The sequence below is a fragment of the Hyla sarda genome, chromosome 6, assembly GCF_029499605.1.
Source record: "Hyla sarda isolate aHylSar1 chromosome 6, aHylSar1.hap1, whole genome shotgun sequence".
NCBI lineage: Eukaryota > Metazoa > Chordata > Amphibia > Anura > Hylidae > Hyla > Hyla sarda.
In genome coordinates this window covers 290,483,499-290,506,594 of record NC_079194.1, presented here as the reverse complement: position 1 = coordinate 290,506,594, position 23,096 = coordinate 290,483,499, and the positions used below count along the sequence as shown (strand labels likewise).

Here is a 23,096-nt window from a genome sequence, read left to right as displayed (position 1 = left end):
CAAGAAGGTGGGAAACAGGAAATTATTTATATACAAACGAGACGGGAGTTGTGGATGTCAGGGAGTGTGACTGCTACAAGATGGGGGAAACTCATCAGCCGGAGCAGCCGCCATCTTTACACTCAATGAACGCGTCCAAGCCGATTAATCCTGTGAGATTTCTGATTCATCCAGATGGTGGAAAGTGAATTATTTTAACTGCAACAAAGAAATGTAAGTATTTGTACACTAAAGGCGGCTTTACTCCTAATATATACCGAAAAGCCCCTGAAGACCATATGTCATGTATAACCTGTCACAATCCACACGAGTCTTTACTACTTTCCACTGCTTTCCTGTTTCTCTTACGGTTTATGTCTTTGGTTCCAATTTTGAGCTGTTTTTCCACTTTTTTCTATGCAAAAAAGTCATGTTGGCCAAAATTGGCACCTTTGCAGCATGCAGTCTATGGCGCTTTATGTTCAGAGAATCTTGAATCCTTACATGACTTGTAATGAGAAAAAAGCATGGGGAGAAAACGTCAAAGTAAAAAAACACCAAGACAAAAATTCACTTTGGAAAAAAAAAAATGTATAAAAAAAATGCCACAAATACAAGCGGAATCCGGCTGAAAAATTGTGTTGCGAAATTTCGTTGCAACAGAGTCCCATTGTGTGTGCATGGATTCTGCAGCACCGTGCGTACATTCCACAGACAATGTGCAGCAGACAGAACATGCAGGTGCTAGGACCACCCAGAAATGCATGGTCTCCATAGATGGCAATGCATTTCAGAGTGGATTCGGCAGAAAGAATTGACATTTGAATGTCAGAATTTGAATTTCCACGCCAGATGTTTCCGCCACAGAAATTCTGCAACTGAAAACAATGGGACTCTTGGAAATTAATGAGGCCTAAACAGGCTAAGATGAAAAGGATCCTGCGCATAGTGTATCTAGCTGATCGGTGGGGACCGAACCGCTAGTAAATCTATTTAGTGGCATGAGGCCCGCTTTTTTCTTTCCTCAAATGGCGCAAAATTTCCTATGTCTTTCCACCATGAAATTAGCACAAAGCCAAAGACTAGTCGGCACCCCCTGGTCTATATAACAAACACAGCCATACTATGGTACATTGACACAGATTTTAGCTAAAATGTACACTAGTTCCCTGACGTACAGGTGGGTGTGGGTGGCCTCCTAAACGCTGAGCCAACTTGGCGATGGAGGCGTAAGCTGACAAAAAGTCGCACATTGTTGGCAAAAATTTTTATTAATTTTCCCCATAGGGCTCACTGTGAAACTAAGGGCTGGTTCACACTACAGAAATTCCACCGGAATTTCCTCTGGAATCTTAAAGGAGATATTCTCCTATCTGCAGGATCTCCAGTAGGGGCCCCGCCTCCTCCATTCATCTCTATGGGAGAGGCGGAGACTTTGAAAAGGCCTGTGAAAAATGAAAGAAGCGATCTGATTGGTTGCTATGGGCAACCCAGCAACTTTTCCTCTGGATGGGTTTTGATAACTCACCCCTTAAGTTTTTTCCTACACATATGTCCTTTAATGTCCGCAGGGACATTATGCACCATTCCATAGACTGCGGTGAAGTTCCCGGGTGAATCCCGCCAATGTACATTTTTTAGCGGAATTTAATTCGGCGTTGGAAGTTCCGTTACAGTATGTACACTGTGTAATAGAATGGGAGGCTGCCGGATTCAAGCCAGAATTTTCGTAGTGGGAACGGGCCCTAAGAAAGTAAATACTTGTTTTCCTTAGTGTAGTGTATATAAACCGACGTGCCCCCAGCTGTTGCAAAACTACAACTTCCAGCAGGCCCGGACAGCCAAATATCAACCGGTGTGCCTCCAGCTGTTGCAAAACTACAACTTCCAGAATGCCCGGACAGCCAAATATCAACCGGTGGTGTGCATCCAGCTGTTGCAAAACTACAACTTCCAGCATGCCTGAACAGTCAAATATCAACCGGTGTGCCTCCAGCTGTTGCAAAACTACAACTTCCAGCATGCTTGGACAACCAAATATCAAATGGTGTTCCTACAGCTGTTGCAAAACTACAACTTCCAGAATGCCCGGACCACCAAATATCAACCGGTTTGCCTCTAGCTGTCGCAAAACTACAACTTCTAGCATGCCTGGACAGCAAAATATCAACTGGTGTGCCTCCAGCTGTTGCAAAACTACAACTTCTAGCATGCCCGAACAGCCAAATATCAACCGGTCTGCCTCCAGCTGTTGCAAAACTACAACTTCCAGCATGCCCAGACAGCCAAATATTAACCGGTGTGCCTCCAGCTGTTAAAAAACTACAACTTTCGGCATGCTGGGAGTTGTAGTTTTGCAACAGCTGGAGGCACGCTGTTTGGAAAACCCTGCCTTAGCGCAACCATAGTGCACATGTGCCTTCCGTTGCAGAAAAATAATTCTGTATGTAAAATACAGACACCTTAGCAGGACCCTTGGCACACCCTATAGTCAATGGGGGGCGGTGTTATCAGTCATATGATGGATCCAATGCTAGGTCGCGGTTATCGTTAAAATCCCAGTGCAAGTGTGAACAGAGCTTTAGACCGTAATCCTAATAATAATGACTCTTCTTCCTTTATAATTTTTTTTAGACATTCACATATTATAAAGAATATGCAAAAAAAATAAGAAAAAACAATTTCCTGAATTTTTCCTCCAGTATGAGGACAGCAGGTACCGCGCTCATTTACATGTACGCCATAAATGTGGATGTACACATTCTAATGATTGGCGCTCGGAGAGATCACAGATGTATGTAGGAGGAATATTCACAGAAGCCATCTCCAGCATACAGCATGCCAGTGCACTATCCTAATGGATTCGCCTAGAATTCAGACACCAAAATATGTGCATCACCCCCGAGGCTGCCACTCAAAATAGGTCAGAATGAAGAATAAAACCGAAATTATACATGGGAAGAATGGAAGGTGAATGCACTGTTGAAGTGAATGTAGCCCAGTTGTAATTCCACAGAAGAGCTGAGGACAGGGGTGGTGCTGTTTTTGGAAGAAATTAGCTTGTTTTTTTCTGGATAACCCCTTTGAAGGCAGGGCTGACAAATCTAGGAGCCAGGGTGAGGCGCGTCACGTTAGGGTACTTCACTATGCAATGCGACGTCATGTGATCAGTTATTCGTGTTCCCTCATCTCCGTCTGTGTCACAATCTTTAGTGTCACCTTATCTCCGTGTGTCAGTCATAACTGTGTCCTGGCCCCTCGTGTCACTTATTATTGTCCCCTTATCTTCCCTGTCAACTACTGTCCCCTCGTCTCCCCGTGTGTCAGTTATTACTATCCCCTTATCTTTCCTGTCTATCAACTACTGTCCCCTCGTCTCCGTGTCTCATTTAATACTGTCCCCTCATCTCCCACCTGTGTGTCAGTTATTATCCCCTCATCTCCCACCTGTGCGTCACAGTCATTACTGTCCCCTCATCTCCCCTGTGTGTCACAGTCATCACTGTCCCCTCATCTCTCCTGTGTGTCACAGTCATTACTGTCCCCTCATCTCTCCCCTGTGTCACAGTCATTACTGTCCCCTCATCTCCCCTGTGTGTCACAGTCATTACTGTCCCCTCATCTCCCACCTGTGTGTCAGTTATTATCCCCTCATCTCCCACCTGTGCGTCACAGTCATTACTGTCCCCTCATCTCCCACCTGTGCGTCACAGTCATTACTGTCCCCTCATCTCCCCGTGTGTCAATTATCCCCTCATCTCTCCCCTGTGTGTCACAGTCATTACTGTCCCCTCATCTCCCGTGTGTCACAGTCATTACTGTCCCCTCATCTCTCCCGTGTGTCACAGTCATTACTCTCCCCTCATCTCTCCCCTGTGTGTCACAGTCATTACTGTCCCCTCATCTCCCCTGTGTGTCACAGTCATTACTGTCCCCTAATCTCTCCTGTGTGTCACAGTCATTACTGTCCCCTCATCTCCCACCTGTGTGTCACAGTCATTACTGTCCTCTCATCTCCCCTGTGTCACAGTCATTACTGTCCCCTCATCTCCCACCTGTGCGTCACAGTCATTACTGTCCCCTCATATCCCACCTGTGTGTCAGTCATTACTGTCCCCTCATCTCCCCGTGTGTCAGTTATTATCCCCTCATCTCTCCCCTGTGTGTCACAGTCATTACTGTCCCCTCATCTCCCCTGTGTGTCACAGTCATTACTGTCCCCTCATCTTCCCCCTGTGTGTCACAGTCATTACTGTCCCCTCATCTCCCCCCTGTGTGTCACAGTCATTACTGTCCCCTCATCTCCCCGTGTGTCAGTTATTATCCCCTCATCTCCCACCTGTGTATCACAGTTATTACTGTCCCCTCATCTCCCTGTGTGTCAGTTATTATCCCCTCATCTCTCCCCTGTGTGTCACAGTCATTACTGTCCCCTCATCTCCCCGTGTGTCAGTTATTATCCCCTCATCTCTCCCCTGTGTGTCACAGTCATTACTGTCCCCTCATCTCCCCTGTGTGTCACAGTCATTACTGTCCCCTCATCTCTCCCCTGTGTGTCACAGTCATTACTGTCCCCTCATCTCTCCCCTGTGTGTCACAGTCATTACTGTCCCCTCATCTCTCCCCTGTGTGTCACAGTCATTACTGTCCCCTCATCTCTCCCCTGTGTCACAGTCATTACTGTCCCCTCATCTCTCCCCTGTGTGTCACAGTCATTACTGTCCCCTCATCTCTCCCCTGTGTGTCACAGTCATTACTGTCCCCTCATCTCCCCTGTGTGTCACAGTCATCACTGTCCCCTCATCTCTCCTGTGTGTCACAGTCATTACTGTCCCCTCATCTCCCCCTGTGTCACAGTCATTACTGTCCCCTCATTTCTCCCCTGTGTCACAGTCATTACTGTCCCCTCATCTCCCCTGTGTGTCACAGTCATTACTGTCCCCTCATCTCCCACCTGTGTGTCAGTTATTATCCCCTCATCTCCCACCTGTGCGTCACAGTCATTACTGTCCCTCATCTCCCACCTGTGCGTCACAGTCATTACTGTCCCCTCATCTCCCCGTGTGTCAATTATCCCCTCATCTCTCCCCTGTGTGTCACAGTCATTACTGTCCCCTCATCTCCCGTGTGTCACAGTCATTACTCTCCCCTCATCTCTCCCCTGTGTGTCACAGTCATTACTGTCCCCTCATCTCCCCTGTGTGTCACAGTCATTACTGTCTCCTAATCTCTCCTGTGTGTCACAGTCATTACTGTCCCCTCATCTCCCACCTGTGTGTCACAGTCATTACTGTCCCCTCATCTCCCCTGTGTCACAGTCATTACTGTCCCCTCATCTCCCACCTGTGCGTCACAGTCATTACTGTCCCCTCATATCCCACCTGTGTGTCACAGTCATTACTGTCCCCTCATCTCCCCGTGTGTCAATTATCCCCTCATCTCTCCCCTGTGTGTCACAGTCATTACTGTCCCCTCATCTCCCGTGTGTCACAGTCATTACTGTCCCCTCATCTCTCCCGTGTGTCACAGTCATTACTGTCCCCTCATCTCTCCCCTGTGTGTCACAGTCATTACTGTCCCCTCATCTCCCCTGTGTGTCACAGTCATTACTGTCCCCTCATCTCTCCTGTGTGTCACAGTCATTACTGTCCCCTCATCTCTCCCCTGTGTCACAGTCATTACTGTCCCCTCATCTCCCACCTGTGTGTCAGTCATTACTGTCCCCTCATCTCCCCGTGTGTCAGTTATTATCCCCTCATCTCTCCCCTGTGTGTCACAGTCATTACTGTCCCCTCATCTCCCCGTGTGTCAGTTATTATCCCCTCATCTCTCCCCTGTGTGTCACAGTCATTACTGTCCCCTCATCTCCCCTGTGTGTCACAGTCATTACTGTGCCCTCATCTCTCCCCTGTGTGTCACAGTCATTACTGTCCCCTCATCTCTCCCCTGTGTGTCACAGTCATTACTGTCCCCTCATCTCTCCCCTGTGTGTCACAGTCATTACTGTCCCCTCATCTCCCCTGTGTGTCACAGTCATTACTGTCCCCTCATCTCTCCCCTGTGTGTCACAGTCATTACTGTCCCCTCATCTCCCACCTGTGCGTCACAGTCATTACTGTCCCCTCATCTCCCACCTGGGTGTCACAGTCATTACTGTCCCCTCATCTCCCCGTGTGTCAGTTATTATCCCCTCATCTCCCCCTGTGTGTCACAGTCATTACTGTCCCCTCATCTCCCCCCTGTGTGTCACAGTCATTACTGTCCCCTCATCTCCCCGTGTGTCAGTTATTATCCCCTCATCTCCCACCTGTGTATCACATTAATTTGTATATATGCCCCCCGCACAGCTCTATCATATACCCCCCAAAGCGCATGTGTACATATATATATCCCCCCGCATAGCGCTATTATATACCCCCCACAGCGCATGTAGATATATATTATATATGCCCCGCACAGCGCATCTATATACATATGCCTCTGAAGCGCTATGGCATAAGTATATAGAAGCGAAGTGGGGAGCAGACATATAGCGTTATCTGGTCCCCACTTCGCTACAATACATAATCCTCAGCAAACACCAGAGCTGCCCCATCGCCTCCCCCATCCCCGGTGTTATAATTACCTGTTGCCGGGGCCCGGGGTCCGCGATCATTCTGGCTTCGGAGCTGTTGCTGTGCGCGGTCACTGTGCGCACTGACGGTGACGTTACGACGTGCGTTGGGGACGTCACTCGTCAGTGCGCACAGTGACAGCGCACAGTAACAGCGCCGAAGCCAGAATGATCGCGGTCCCCGGGCCCCCGGCAACAGGTAATTATAACACCGGGGATGGGGGAGGCGATGGGGCAGCTCTGGTGTTTGCTGAGGATTATGTATTGTAGCGAAGTGGGGACCAGATAACGCTATATGTCTGCTCCCCACTTCGCTTCTATATACATATGCCTCTGAAGTGCTATCATTGACAAGCTGCGGACCTCCAGATGTTGCAAAACTACAACTCCCAGAATGCCCGGACAGTCAACGGCTGTCCGGGCATGCTGGGAGTTGTAGTTTTCCAACATCTGGAGGTCCGCAAGTTGGAGACCACTGCATTAGTCATTAATAGCGCTTCAGAGGCATATGTATATAGATGCGCTGTGCGGGACATATATAATATATATCTACACGCGCTGCGGGGGGTATATAATAGCGCTATGCGGGGGGGATATATATATGTGTACACGTGCGCTGCAGGGGGTATATGATAGCACTGTGCGGGGGGTATATATATGTATGTACACATGCGCTGCGGGGGTATATATATGTATGTACACATGCGCTGCGGGGTATATATATATATATATATATATATATATATATATATGTATGTACATATGCACTGCGGCAGGGGGCAAGATATATAGAAGCTGTGGGGACTTATACAAAACCCCCAGCGATTCTATATATCTTTCCCCACCGCAGCTCGCAGGGATCCCTGATTGGCTCCTCAGTACCGGCCATTCAAGGATCCCGGCGGGGAATTTGAAAATGAAAGTAAAACACATCGTCCATCGCTGGGGAGTGGAGCATGCCGCCCACTCCCTGCTTAATAACATTTGATCGGATCGGGTCTCAGAAGTGAGACCCGATGCGATCAACCCCTTAGCCCCTGTACTACTAACCCCAACATGAAACAGACCCTGTTCCATGATGGGGGTAGTATTCACTCGGTTTTCAGTAATTTCCTGACAGCTCAGAGCTGTCGGGTTTTAGTGAAGAAAAATTCACAGGTTTTCCTGTGAGAGTTTTTCATCATACTCTGAGTGTTTTTTTTCTTTTTTGTCGGGAACACGCCCCTTTTTGTGATAACCACGCCCATTTTGACGGGTTTAAAAAACACTCGGGAGTGATGATATATTTTGTCGGGTTGTGCAACCAAATTTGTGATGCATGGGCTATGGGACACAAATTTGGTCGCACAACCCGACAAAAAAAGTTGGGCTGACATTAGTAAATGAAGGCTATTATGTTTATGCTTTTGTCATAAACACAAGATATATAAATAGGATTGCAATAATAGCCGTACCAACAATGGCGCTAATTATAGGCACGCCACTACAGGTTCCTTAGCTGCAGACATTGAGACCCCTCATTTGCCATTGTGTGAACCCCTCGACTCTAGAATTCAGCCTCCCTCCAGCCCCCAGAAGCCCCTAGGTTAATGAATCACGCTGTAAAAATACTTTGAGATAAAATCAGAGCCCGGAAACGCCAGGTTACTGGAGGTGTTTTTGTTCCATGTAACAGATCCCACTGAGTGAAAAACGTATATATATGTGTAGGTGGACGGCCGAGGAAACAGCGCAAAAGAGAGGCGAGATTCTGTGCGAGTTCTAGAGAAGACAGTCTTAAATTCAGATAGCTGAGAACGCGACTGACTGCGCCAAATTTATCGCAGTGACTCATGCTGTACGGTGAGCTTGCCGCGTCTTTAGACACTTCTGACTAAATTCTTAGCACCTCCTGGTTGGCTTACTTTTGACCTGATAAAATGTAAGTGTAATCCGGCATTAAAGGGCAGGTCCAAAGTTTCAGGCCCGCAAAATCTTCCACTCAAGTGAAAATGCTTGTCACGCTGGGCAGAAAGTTTTTTTTTTAATCCTTTCAGTACTTTTTAGCAGCTACAGTTTGCTACAGAGGAAAATCTTTATTTTTTGAATTTCTTTTTTGTTTTGTCCACGGTGCTCTCTGCTGACATCTGATGCCCGTCTCAGGGAAGAGCACTGTGGACAACACAAAAAAGAAATTCAAAAAGTAAAGAATTTCCTCTGTAGCATACAGCTGCTAAAAAGTACTAAAAGGATTAAGATATTTTTTATAGAAGTAATTTACAAATCTGTTTAACTTTCTGGAATCAGTTCATTTAAAAAAACAAAAGTTTTCCACCGGAGTACCCCTTTAAAGGAGTACTCCAGGATATGAAACTTATCCCCTATCCTAAGGATAGAGGATACGTTTTAGATTGCGCGGGGTCCGACCGCTGGGGCCACCCGCGATCTCCTGTATGGGGCCCTTGGCTCTTTGCCGAAATAGCGCGTTGCGACCACCGCATGCTGCATCGGCCAATACGCCCCCTCAATACATTTGTATGGCAGAGGCGGAGGCTGCCGAATGCAATGCTCCGACTCTCCCATAGAGATGTATTGAGGGGGCGTGTCGGCTGTCTCATCATGCGGTGATCAGACACGCCCCCTGGCCGCTGACTGCCGGGGCTCCATACGGGAGATCGCAGGCCCCAGCAGTCGGACCCCCCGTGATCTGAAACTTATCCCCTATCCTTAGGATAGGGGATAAGTTTTCTTATCCCGGAGTACTCCTTTAACCCTACCAAATTTCTGAGTGGAATTCCATTGCTGTCAATGGCTGCACAGAGCACGGAATTTCCACGGCGGAGTTTTCCTATGTGGAAATCTATCCTCCGAAAGAATGATCTTAATCGTTATTTCAGCTGAATCCTGATTCAGTCAGCCCCCGGCGCCCTCGGAAACTCCGGACAGAATATTTCCGACCTGAGAGTTCGTAGTCTGAACATAGCCTAAGAGTTATGAAGCAGATCTATATTCTGCTATTTAAAAAAATTCTCCCGCAGCCGCGGCTCCGAAGAGCTTTGTTTATCGTCCCATTATTCCGATTCAGCGCAGATTTTTGTTATTTTAAGAACTAATTAAGACTGAACATCTCGTGTAACCTTTAAGTGTATATCTTCTCGGGCTGACTTGGCAAGGCCATTATCACTAGGCTCCGCATGATCTGCGAGAAGGCACTAAAATAGGGACGGTGAGAGCGGCACTTCTTATCCAATAAATGGAAAAGGCAGTGGGATCAACTTCATAACCAATGGGTATAAAAAAATCTATATAAGGTGCGAAACACTCCTGCAGTTCTCAATGCTGTTTTTTGAGCCAAAGCCAGAAGTGCAACCTGGAACAGGAAGGATAAGTCTTTCCCCATTTCTCAAAGGGTACTCTGCCCCTAGACATCTTCTCACATATCCAAAGGACAGGGGATAAGATGTCTGATCATGGGGGTCCCGCTGTTGGGGACCCCCGCCATCTCAGCTGCAGCACCCCAGACATCCGTTGCATGGAGCGAACGTTGCTCCATGCCATATGATTGGCGATGCGGGGTGGAGGCTCGTGACGTCACGGTTGCGCCCCGCTCGTGGCATCACGCCCCCTCCCATAGACTTGAATTGGGGGGCATGGACGTGACATCATGAGCCTCTGGCGCTGCACCCGTTGCTCTAAATGAACACCGGGTTCAGCAGGGAGATAGCGGGGGTCCCCAGCGGTGGGAACCCCACAATAAGAAACTACTATGGGCTTTGTCTTCAAAAAAAGCGCACCAAAACTGCAACACAGTGCTTCTGGGCTAAAGGAGAACCTGTCACCTAATGTGACTTAGAACATGTTCACACGGTAGGAAAAACACTGGCAGACATTCTGCACATTTCAAAATTCCGGCGACCACTCGGAAATGCGTTGTTTCATAGACTGCAATGCATTTCCGAGTCAAATCTGCAGAAAGACGTGTCTATTCTTTCTACGGATTCCGGAAATTCTACCGTGTGCACATAAGCTTGCCACCTGACTGGTATTTTACTGGCACAGCTGGTATTTTGGCCACCCTGCCGGTATTTTTATATTAAAAATATCAGCAATGCAATGGCCGGTATTTACCCAACCAATCCTCCAACTTGTGGATTGTTGCACCATAACCTATACCAGTGTTTCCCACTCAAAGCATCTCCAGCAGTTGAAAACTACAATTCCCAGTATGCTCGGACAGCCTTTGGCTGTCCGGGCATTCTGGGAGTTTTAGTTTTGCAACAGCTGGAGGCACCCTGGTTGGGAAACACTGACCTATACTATATACTACTGTATAGTCCAACATGCTGGGAGTTGTAGTTTTCGTTTGGTGCAGCTGCTGACTCACAGGCTCTATCAGAGCATGCTGGGAGTTGTAGTTAGTAACTAACTGCAACTCTCGTATTTGCTTAAAAAAAAAAGGCAATCAAAAAGTCACATCAAAACAAAAATGAAACCGTTAAAAACTACAGATCCGGGCGCAAAAAAATGACACTCGTACAGGCCCCCGTATAAGGAGAACTAAAAAAGTTATAGGGGTCAGAAAAGGACAACATTTTCCCCGCATATGTGTATCCTGTGATGTTACGCATCTATAATTAATTATGCAACTTTGCATGTCCAGTATTTTTTTTTGCAAGAATGGTGGCAACCCTATGTGCACAGTGCGGCAGAATCCCATTGAAATCAACATCGGTAAAACCATTCACCTCCATGCCAACCTGCCAATGCAGTGGAATTTCCAACCAAAATTCCTGAGCGGAATTCTAGTCGGAAATTCAGTAGCGTGGATCCAGCTTTAGAATAGTGGTGCAAGAGGCCTACAACTAACCTAAGAAAATCTTAGGCCTCATAATGAACATCTCCCTTTAGAACTCCCTCCATTCCTTCCTGTGACTGACTAGGGCCCTCAGACTAGAGAGTCAGCACGGCGGACGGCAACAATCCATCTCTCCATAAGCTAAGGAGGAAGTGAAGCTCCACAATAAATGCATATAATCTCATGAGGTTGCAGCCTCAGACTATTTCGAGCGTGATTACCACATAATTTGTGATGCCATGGCAACCATTGGAACTTCAGGCCAACCCAGAACTTCCATATCCTTGGGTAACATCTTCCTCAGAAGAGTTTTCTGCCACATTAGATATAACCAAATTGTGTGCCCAGCTGTAAACAATTCATCTAGTTATAAGTATTAACCCCGCTGGCGCTGGGAGTGACCTGCCCCCGGACCTAGAGCAGAGGATTGAGCCTAAGTGATGCAGAAATACGGCATTACATCCGGAGCCTGAGCATCGGCCAACGTCTATGTAGCGGGAGGATGGCGCCAGCGTAGAGCGGCAATGTAGGCAGGCGGCAGGGCAGGGGTTAATAGGAATCCAGGGCAAGTGTGGATAATGTTTAGCTAATTTTAAATACGTTCTTCTCCATCAGATATAAGGCTCTGAGCGGAGAACCGTTCGCCTGTGCGTCTCGGGAAGCAGATGTTTTTTGTCATTGTATATCACGTCGTCGGAGCCACATTAGGAGTTAGATTCATTATTTGCATTTCAAATCGTAGGATTTTGTAGCCCGAAGTCATAGCACGGTGAGAAGACACGATATAAAGGTGTGTGCAGTCAGAAGACGTTACATAAGAAAGATGCTTAAAGAGCAGACCATAGAAACATACAACGTGTCAGCAGATAGGAAGCATAAGGCCTATATAAAGTCTTCCCAATATTCGGAATATTATGAATATCCCATGGCCCTTTCTTATATAATAGATAGCATTATGCCTATCCTACTTATTTACTGAGGGGTGGGCAGAAGTGCATTATGAAGAGCAATAAATCTAGAAGGTGTAAAAGCTGTGCAAGGAGAATCACACCAGACACCCCACACCTTAGAGAATTTAGCGGGTACTTACAATCTTTATACACCAAGTACTTGTACGTGACAGAGGCATTGACAAGAGACTTCCAACTCTCGAGGGTTGGGACTTAAGGGTCCATCCAGTTCAGGGCAATGGATTTGAGAGGCAAAAATAGAACCTCACAGACAAAATTCATCTCAAAATGGGACCAATGAGTATCCTCAAAAATGCCCAACAAACATTCCTTAGGTTCCAATGAAACCTATCGCCCCAATAAAGAACCCAAGAATTGAGTAAAACTAAGCCAAAAGGCAGAGATCACGGGGCAGGTCCATATCATGTGAATTAAATCAGAGTAGGGAGCTCATTCAGGGGTTGGATATCTACCCATCTTGACTAACCGGGCCAGGGTCAAATAACTTTGATAGAGCATGTAGAGGTGAATCAGTTTATTATTGATTGCAGGTGGAACAACCAGAGGAGAGGAGAGGGCAGAGTCCCACTCCTCCTGAGTCAATGAAGAAGTGAGAGCCCGCCACCTAGTTTCAACCTGAGGAGGGTCCCCCTTGATTTTGGCATCTAGGAGAAATGTGTAAAGGGCTGAAATAAGACCCCAAGGGTCCTGAGATCAGAAAATGAGTGGGAAGTGGGAGAGCGGCCTAGAGTCAGGGGGAAACTGGGCCTGGAAGGCACGATGAAGCTGCAGAAACCTATGAAAAGCTTCCCTAGGCACTGTCCTCTCAGCTGTTCGGGATGCCACGATTTCACCGAACAGCCCACTGAGCTAACCGGCAACACTTTTCTCCCATTTTAGACGCCACAATCAACTTTGATTGCGGCATCTAAAGGGTTAATACCAGCCTGATCGGCGATGTCCGGTATTAGCCGCGGGTCCTGGCTGCTGATAGCAACCAGGACCTGCCGGGAGCCGGCCACAAGCGTAAATATACGCTCGTAGTCGTTAAGGGGTAAAGGTCAAGGCAGGGAGACGGTGTATGAGCCGTAGCACCAAGTCCCGGTCATAACAGTTAAGCATGCAAGCCAGGATAGGCCGCGGTGGAGCACCAGGTGGTAGAGGCCTAGTGGGGATGTGGTGTGCCCGCTCAACAGCGTATGCAGATGAGAAGGGTGCATCCGGCAAGATGTCCTTCAGCCAGTTCCCAACGAAAGGGTCCGGCTCCTGACCCTCCGCCCGCTCAGGTAGGCCGATGATGCGGAGGTTGTTGCGGCTTAGCCTGTTTTCTAAATCGTCAGCTTTTTCTTTCCAAGCGTGAGTGCTGCGCTCCAGCACAGAGACCACATCGGGGAGAGGGTGAACGCGGTCCTCCACATGGCGCACACGGTCCCTCAGGTTTTGCAGGTCTTGGCGGAGCAGGCTGATATCCATCTTCACCTCCTCGAGCATACTGGTGAGGGAGGTCTTACATGTGGTAACGGCTGCCAGGAGCTGCGCAGACACGTCCCGCAAAGTAGGCTCGGAATCAGACTCTGTAGGTGAGTGATCAGCAGCGGAGGCGCGCACCTCAGCAGATGATGCGCCGGCGCCATCTTGGCTTCGACCGCGGGCAAAGGATTGCAGTTTTTCAGCCGCAAATAACTGTTTTGTTGGACCCATAATCGGTCCAGCTGACTTGTGACGGTTCCGAAGACTCTGGGGTAGGGGTGGGGAGTCCAGGATTCTAGCAGGATAATCGGGTTACTCGGTCTCGGAGCGCAGCTAACGCATCATGCGACCACTCAGATCGGCTGTCAGGCCACGCCCCTGCCTATCACTATCTTATATGAAGGATAGCCTTATGTCTATCTCTATCTTCTATTAAGAATAGCCTTATGCCTATCCCTATCTTTCTGCTGAGGACAGCAAAGCACAGACATCACAGATCCTGTGTCCAGTCCACCTGGAGGCCAGAAAACCTGCACACCAGCCACATTGTCAGTAAGTCATCTCATCTATCTCTGCTGTCTCTACTAACGTCAAGACACTGGTCAAGTCTATTCTAGTCTGCGTAGCTGAACTAAAGTCTATTACAATAACTACAAGTCCCAGCAAGCTGCAGGGCCCTTTCTGTGTTACTGGTCGACTCTCTTGGATTCTGGCCTAGCTGTGAAGATAATACCATCTCAGTAAAGCCTCTGTTAAACCCTAACTTGGTTGTGGACTCTCCTTTCACTGCATAACCATTGAAATAGCAGAGATAGCGTTCGTGTGGTTCCGGTACCCAAAACCTACTCTGGCGTCACAAACATTAGGGGTTAACAACACTTTGCCCCTGGGGTTAATACCATCTTGCCCCCCTCCACCTACACCCCGTGGTCCCGCAATCACCATGGGTCACCACAATAGCCTTATGCCTATCCCAATCTTATTTGAAGGATAGCCTTATGCCTATTCCTATCTTATATAAAGGGGAGCCTCATGCCTATCCCTATCTTATATGAAGGGTAGTCTTATGCCTATCCCTATCTTATATGAAGGATAGCCTTATGCCTATCTCTATCTTCTATGAAGAATAGCATTATGCCTATCTCTATCTTATATGAAGGATAGCCTTTTGCCTATCCCTATCTTATATGAAGGATAGCCTTATGTCTATCCCTATTTTATATGAAGAATAGTCTTATGCCTATCCCTATCTTATATGAAGGATAGCCTTATGCCTATCCCTATCTTATATGAAGGATAACCTTATGCCTATCCCTATCTTATATGATGTATAGCAGTATACCTATCCCTATCTTATATGATGTATAGCAGTATACCTATCCCTATCTTATATGAAGGATAGCCTTATGCCTATCCATATCTTATATGAAGGATAGCCTTATACCTATCCCTATCTTATATGAAGGATAGCCCTATACCTATCCCTATCTTATATGAAGGATAGCCTTATGCCTATCCATATCTTATATGAAGGATAGCCTTATACCTATCCCTATCTTATATGAAGGATAGCCCTATACATATCCCTATCTTATATGAAGGATAGTCTTATGCCTATCTCTATCTTATATGAAGGATAGCCTTATTCCAATCCCATCCATGCCTAAACTCCTTTACTGTATTTTCAGCCACCACTTCTACAGGAAGGCTATTCCTGCAGACCAGTAAGACCAGAAAAGTAAAAACCTATAGGCCACATTGAGCCCAAGTATCTACAGTATGTGGATTTTTATTCTTTATGTGTATGTACATAATATTTCCTATATTCCTCAGAATACAGAATGAGAAGGAAAACATCTGAAATCCACGAAACATGCAATTCTGCAATAAAATTTTGAATTAGATTTTTACAAAAAATAAAATAAAGACAGCCCACAGCTGCCAAACCCTGGGAATGACATTCTATATACCGACTGTGTATATTGAGATTATCTCTTATCGTCAGAAATCAAGCACAATTGGCTTCAATGGAAAAATATGAGACCAGACATATTTTTCCAGACTGCGGAAATCAGGATGTGCAGCTGCTTTTGCCTCCCCGTTCCCCCTCCTATCCATGTCCCTGCTTGATTGACAGTCAGCTGGAAGCCGAGCATTGTTTTCAAATCCCACATTTGTGCACAATTTGTATACACAGCACAAAGGCTGTCCAGGCATGCCGGGAATTATAGTTTTGGAACAGCTGGAGGCCCCCTGGTTGGGAAACACTGATCCAGATAATTGGCCACACCCGACCCAACATCAGAGGACCTAAATTTCAGGGCATTTGTGGGGGAAAATACGATGTGCACCACACCATGGACAAACAAAACATGTGAGGGAAACCATTTGCGCAGATGATCAATGGTGTGAACAGCTCCATAGAATAACACTGACCCTGTATTCTAAAATTCTCCTCTTAAAGGGGTATGCCGGTGGAAAACAAGGGGTGGAAATGGTTTCCCAGCGTAGTACCCCTTTAAGGACAGTATATGCAGCCAGCTTTTGCTAATGTGAATGAGGCCCAGTACAGTCTAATGCACTACATCAATTGTTTAAAATTAGATTCTGTATTAGAATATGTTTACACAGCCCTTTCCGGGCGGACATTTCGCAGACAGTGTAGCTCGGAAATAGGTCTCTTCTTTCTGCAGAGGCCGGAATAGAGATTTCTGCGGCAGAAACTTCTGCCACAGAAAATCTGCAGTGTGCACCGTGCAGCAGTATCCCATTGAAAACTATAGGACTCAATAGAAATTTTCAATGGAAATTTCCGATCAGATTTTTTTGAGCCGCTTGAAAATTCCGCCCGGTGAACCTGGGTTTTTAAAGAAAACGAAAATCTGGAGATCTCAATGAACGAGGATCTGCAGTGGACTAGGCCGCCTCAGATGGCAGGAAAAACACAAGCCATATTTAATTCCACGCAATATCCTACTCCTGTAATCTGCATCCTACGGCAGATCCGTCAGCTCCTCCCTGCCAGATTGCACAAATTACTGCAGGATTTATAATTATGGAAACATTTAACAAAAAAAAAAATTATTACATTTAAAAAAAAAATTACAAAAATAAAAAAAAAGCAAGAACATGTTTTGCAGAGACGCCCAGCGCACATTCATCCGTGTATACAGGAATTAGAGGCTTCCTGGCTACGAACCTAGCAACAGTATCCAGGAATTTGTGAGTCTGCGAATCAACTACACAAAGTCGCACACACACGCAGTGACACAAAAGCTTTTTGGTGAGGAGACAAACCTTTCTTACAAGAAGAAGAACAGCCCATATCATCTAATCCATACGGTCAGAGCTTCATGGGGACCCCCTTGCCAAAATATCAGGGCCCGGGTAGGGTTCTCCAGACAGACAGGGTATCATCTTGTAACGTGTTCAGCTTTGGAGCACCGGATCAGAGCCTGGGCACGGTCCGCCGCCGCCCTTGTTTTGGAACTCCATCTTTCAGCAGCCATACTAGGAATGCCAGGCTTAGCACATGCTTTCTAAACCTTCTGTGCTCATTTACTCACAGACAGCTGGATTGATGCAGGAAGGGATTAACTTCTCCCCCTTCTCTGGATTTTAATCCATTACTTACCCTAAAACTAAAAAATACATTGAAGAGAACCACAACTACCGTAATTATACAAGGATGGGGGGCTGCAGGAGGCTCAATGTGAGGAGAGATTTAGGCTGTGTTCACACGATCAAGTTTTACATTTCAGTTATTCATTTCAAAGCCGAGAACAGAATCATAAGGCCATGTTCACATGTCGGAATATCCGTGCCGAATTCCACATTGGAATTCAGCACAGAGATTCTGCTGCAGCAGGGTACCATTGAATTTAAAGGGGGTACTCCGGTGAAAAACAATATATATATATTTTTTAAATCAACTGGTGCCAGAAAGTTATGCAGATTTGTAAATTACTTCTATTTAAAAATCTTAATCCTTCCAGTACTTATCAGCTTCTGTATGCTCCATAGGGAGTTGTGTAGTCCTTTCCAGTCTGACCACAGTGCTCTCTGCTGACACCTCTGTCCATGTCAGGAACTGTCCAGAGCAGGAGAAAATCCCCATAGCAAACCAATCCTGCTATGGACAGTTCCTGACATGGACAGAGGTGGCAGCAGAGAGCACTCTGGTCAGATTGGATGTAACACTCACGTTTCAGAAGACAGGAATACTGGGGGATGTGGATCCGCTGGACCTGTGTGGCAGATGACTCGGACCGTACCAGGGAGCGGAGTCTAAGGTGCCGCTGGTTTCCACTAGAGCAATTAATGAGTCATCTTACAATCCCAAAAAAATTTTATACACCCAAGTGAACATAAAATCACGGAAACGCTGACGCATTTCGAACCAATTGGTTCTTAGTCATGACTAAAAACCAATTGGTTCCAAACACGTCTGTGTTTCCGTGATTTTATTCTAGTGGGTGTATTTAAATTTTTGGGGATTTTAAGATGATTTATTAAACTTTGGACTTTTAATACTATTGAAGGTTCCTGCCTGGAGAAGTAGAGGATTTCAGCTTTTCCTCATCATTTTCCTCGGCGTGAACAGATCCCAGATCCACAGATGAAATTCAGCAAGGAATATCTTCACTGAATTTCCTCAGTGTGCAGGAGATCTTGGATAGAGAAGGGAAGGTCAACGAATACTGTCGCAGAGGTGCTAATGTTATCAAAATCAAAAGTGCGGTCTGCTGCGTTGTCAATAGGGCATATGGCTCGAACTAGGTGACTCTGTTTAGGCCATTGAAATGGATGGCATCTGCTGCGCTCCCCACATTTATAGCCATATATAGATTTGTGTATATATATATATATATATATATATATATATAGATGTGTCTGTTTGTATGGTAAATCATCAGGCCTGGTAATATTGAATCTGCATCTGTAAAATGTTCTATAGAGTACAAAAAAAAAAAAGAAAGTTAAAAAGTCAGGTTTTTCCGCTGTACCGTGAAATGCACTAGATGTAGTTTTATTTTTTTTTTACATGTTCAAAATTTATTACATGAAAGCTGGCTGCAGCGGGGAGAGAAATATAAGGTTCATGTAGTAAAACAGAATGGAAACTGCAAATTCTAATAAATAATTCATACCTGTATTTATATTACTAAATCAAACTGGGTGCACGGTTCCAGGCAGGGGAAAACTATTGCGGCTACAGAAAGTTGAAGATTGAAGAAGCACTCTGGGAATTTTTTTATTTGTAAAGCACAGGCTATTATTGGAGAATAATGGAGCGGTTCTTGTGTCTGCCTTAAGCTTACCTGTTTCAGCTGACGTGGCAGGCATGAGTTTTCAGCTATGTTTGTTTCAGCTATGATTTTGTTTGTTTTCAGCTATGATTGAGAGTAGTATTGAAATTGTCATGCTGTGTTCACACATTGAATTTTCCAGGATTTTTCCCCACCAAGATTCCAGGATATATATATATATATATATATATATATATATATATATATATATATATATATAGTAGAAGTCCAGAAGCAGCCAGCATCTGAAACTGGAGTCCAATGTGGAGCAATGAAAAATCAACACTCAAAACTACGATGCATCATATGGCGCTAAGGGCCCATATACACTATGTATTTTTCGAGCGGAATTCTGCTCCGAAATTCTGCCTGGACGATATGGTGCAGCAGCCTCCCATTATTTTCAATAGGATTCTGCTTCATCATTCACATTATGGAATGTCCACTGCAGCCACGGCTGAGTCTGAGGCTGAGTCCACGGCTGAAATACATTGCCATTTATTGTTACGGTGCACTTCCAAGCAGTCCCGGTGCCTGCCCCACATGGAATCTCCACCATTAATATCTTCTAACGGAATTTCCGTAGTGTGAATGATACCTAACCGGCGGATGAAGAAAATGTTTACCGGGCTGATAATGTAGAACGTTGATTCATGGATTTACCGTATTCTGATGCCATATTGGAGTCGGGAAGGAATTGTTTCCTCTGTTATGGAGCAATTGGCGTCAGCCACATGGGGGGGTTGTGCCTTCCTCTGGATCAACACTGTAGGTTTTTTGTACTCTTGTCTTTTATTCAACCTTAAAAATTATGTTAAATATGTTATGTAAAACAATAAAAAGGTTTATTATGTACAATATGTTTTTAAGGTCCTTTCTTTGTCAGGTCCTTGAAGAAGGAAGGACCTCTCCGAACATGTTGCCCATAATAAACTTTTTGAATTTTTACTATATCAGTCTGTTAAACATTTTTTTTTTCATCTTTAGCGCCATCCGAGGCAGGCTAGTTTTGAGTGATTCTTTTGAGTCCTTGGAAAGAACTGTGGTCTGCATTGCAGCAGAAAATATCGATATATTCGGGCGCTCTCCTCACAAATGCCATTCAGTCCAGGGTGGGACACAAATCAGATCCGAATAGGGGGTGATAAAAACAGATGGATTTTATAACGCATAAAAGAAATAAAAAGGGCCGTATCACAGGGGGTGGGACTACGCGTTTCGAAGGGCGTGATCCCCTCTTCGTCAGGTCTAATGGTCTTCGACCATTGAACCTGACGAAGAGGGGATCACGCCCGAATATACCGATATTTTCTGCTGCAATGCAGACCACAGTTCTTTCCATTTTCGAGACCGTATAGGATCATTCAAAGAGGGGTAAGGTGACGTGCCAGCACTCCTGGATTTTATATACTACGTTATATGGTGTTGTACCCAGAATACAACACCAAAAGGTGAGCAGAATTGTCTCCCTCTATACTCACCTACGGTTGCTAGAAGTAACGGCACATTGTCACGCTCTTTTCTGTTTCCCCTCTTTTTACAGTCTTTTGAGTCCTTACCACTTTTCAATCCCGCATTGCAGCTTTCTGATTCCCCCCAAAAATCCACCATTTAAATGCACTTTATAAAATAACATTAGAGCAACCTCCGGTATTATCCCCAGGATCTATAAACTCCCCAGTGTTCATGTTATACTGGAGAAGGTGTTGACAGGTTATCAGGGCATGTAGTGTAGGCCCTCAGCTAACAAGCTCTGTCTCTGCCGGCTGCAGCCCCTCGTGTCCATTTTATTTAGCCAATTCCCAAAGATTTCCGTCGAACCGCGCTCCCCGCAGGAATCCGCTGTCATCTAGTAATCTGATGATCCAGCAACTATTTTTAATACAGTGTGTTCATTATCAAATTGCCAAATAAACATTTTTCCATCCTTGGCATTCTCCTGCAGGATCCGAGCTCCATGGAGAATTGGAAAGGAACAGCAAGAGCAATTAAACGTAAACCACTGGCACCGAGCGCATGAAGTACGGCTCAGTCATGAGACTGCGATCAATGGGAGCCGTCCAAACACCCAGGGTATGGAGCGCAGGCGTAGCATGATAATGAACCATTCTTACATAGTTCTCTCTTTTGCATACAGATACATTGATAAGGAAATGGGCAGATGGGGAACCTGGAGACCATGAGCCTCTTATACGTAGGTGGATGGTGCGAGTTTCCTGTGTACTTACCGGCTTTAAACTATGTAGACGCAATTTCCATTGGTAGATAACTGCAAGATTACTTATAGATCTATGGGAAATAAGGCTGCAGAGGACTGAGCTTGAAGGTGGACATGCAATTTCCATAACTGTTGGGTGAAAGTTCGTTCCCGACCTTCCTGTAATCATGGACGTTCAGCACGGGTGAACATGTTTTCGTTATGGTAAAGCACAGCCAGACAGCTCTAAGGATGGCATACCACTCCAAGAACAATGGGTTGATTGGTGAGAACTCTACACACTAGACCCTTCTTTCCACCGACATCATCAGTTGGAGGAAAGTAGGTAGACCGCCGTACCAGTTGATTTGAAATTTTTTTCCCCTCTGTACCCCTTCAACTCTGCAATTGTTACCATCTTTAATAACGCCAGAATGGCAAGTTTTCAGTTCCTAAAGCTGGCCATACACGTAAGACAACTGTTGGTCAAATAGTCATTCATCGATCGTTCGGATGAGCATGCATGTGTTTTTAAATCCAATGTGTTTTGAAATCCAACATGCCCAATCCTTCTCTTTCTGAACATCTGTCATCTCATGATGGGAGTGTGGGAGGATACTGGAAGTGGAATACCTGGGAAAACCCATCAAATATGGGGAGAACATACAAACTCCAGGCAGATGTCGTTCTTCGTCAGATTTTAACTCCAGTAACAACAGTGATAACCACTGAGACACCATGCAGCACACTACATAGCTAGCTCAGCTTTCTATCACATATCTATCACATATTTCTATAGCTCAGCCCTAGTAAAGGCACATTCACATTACAGAATTTGGGGCAGATATTTCATATTAAAGGGGTACTCCACCCCTAGACATCTTATCCCCTATCCAAAGGATAGGCTGGGGACCCCCGGGATCTCGGCTGCTGCACCCACCTGTTGCGGCTTCCGGAAACGCTGGAGGCTTCGGCTCCCGACCACGGTGACGTGAGATCGTGACGTCACAACTCCGCCCCCCCACCCCTCAATGCAAGTCTATAGACTTGCATTGAGGGGGCGTGACGTCACACGGGGGTGGAGTCGTGACATCACGATCTCACGTCACCGTGGTCATGAAGCGTTAGGATGAGAGCCTCCAGCGCTGCCGGAAGCCGCAACAGGTGGGTGCTGCCGCCGAGATCCCGGGGGTCCAGAGCGGCAGGACCCCCGAGATCTGAAATCTTATCCCCTATCCTTTGGATAGGGGATAAGATGTCTAGGGGCGGAGCACCCCTTTAAAATAGTGGCTGCCGATATCAATCACCACTAGGACCGCCCAGACAGTGATGCATCTCTTTTGGCTTAAATTCTTTAGTGTGCAGAATCCTATTTAAAGGGGTACTTCGGTGGAAAACATTTTGTTTTCTAACCAACGGGTGACAGTACCTCTTCTTACATCTGCTGCTGTATACTCCAGAGGAAGCTGTGTAGTTCTTTTCAGTCTGACCACAGTGCTCTCTGCTGACACCTCTGTCCAGAACAGGAGAGATTTACTATTGGGATTTATTTCTGCTCTGGACAGTTCCTGACATGGACAGAGGTGTCAGCAGAGAGCACTGTGGTCAGACAGAAAACACAACTTCCTCTGTAGCATACAGCAGCTGATAAGTACTGGAAGGATTAAGATTATTAAATAGAAGTAATTTACAAATTTGTTTTAACTTTTTGGCATCAGCTGAATGGGAGGCTGCTGCGCTGGAT

General features: G+C 45.9%; 1 protein-coding gene across 6 annotated transcripts in view; it reads right to left on the bottom strand.

Moving 5' to 3' along the window:
* SHANK2 (SH3 and multiple ankyrin repeat domains 2) overlaps positions 1-23,096 on the bottom strand; it is a 582,141-nt gene that overhangs the window by 337,378 nt on the left and 221,667 nt on the right. Inside the window, exon 1 of one of the 6 annotated variants that reach the window (XM_056527704.1) lies at positions 17,144-17,298. The exons of the other annotated variants lie outside the window; for them this stretch is intronic. Coding sequence (XP_056383679.1) covers positions 17,144-17,171 — 28 coding nt within the window. The 5' untranslated portion in view covers positions 17,172-17,298. Of the gene's footprint in view, positions 1-17,143; positions 17,299-23,096 lie in introns of those variants that run through there. 6 annotated transcript variants of the gene reach the window in all.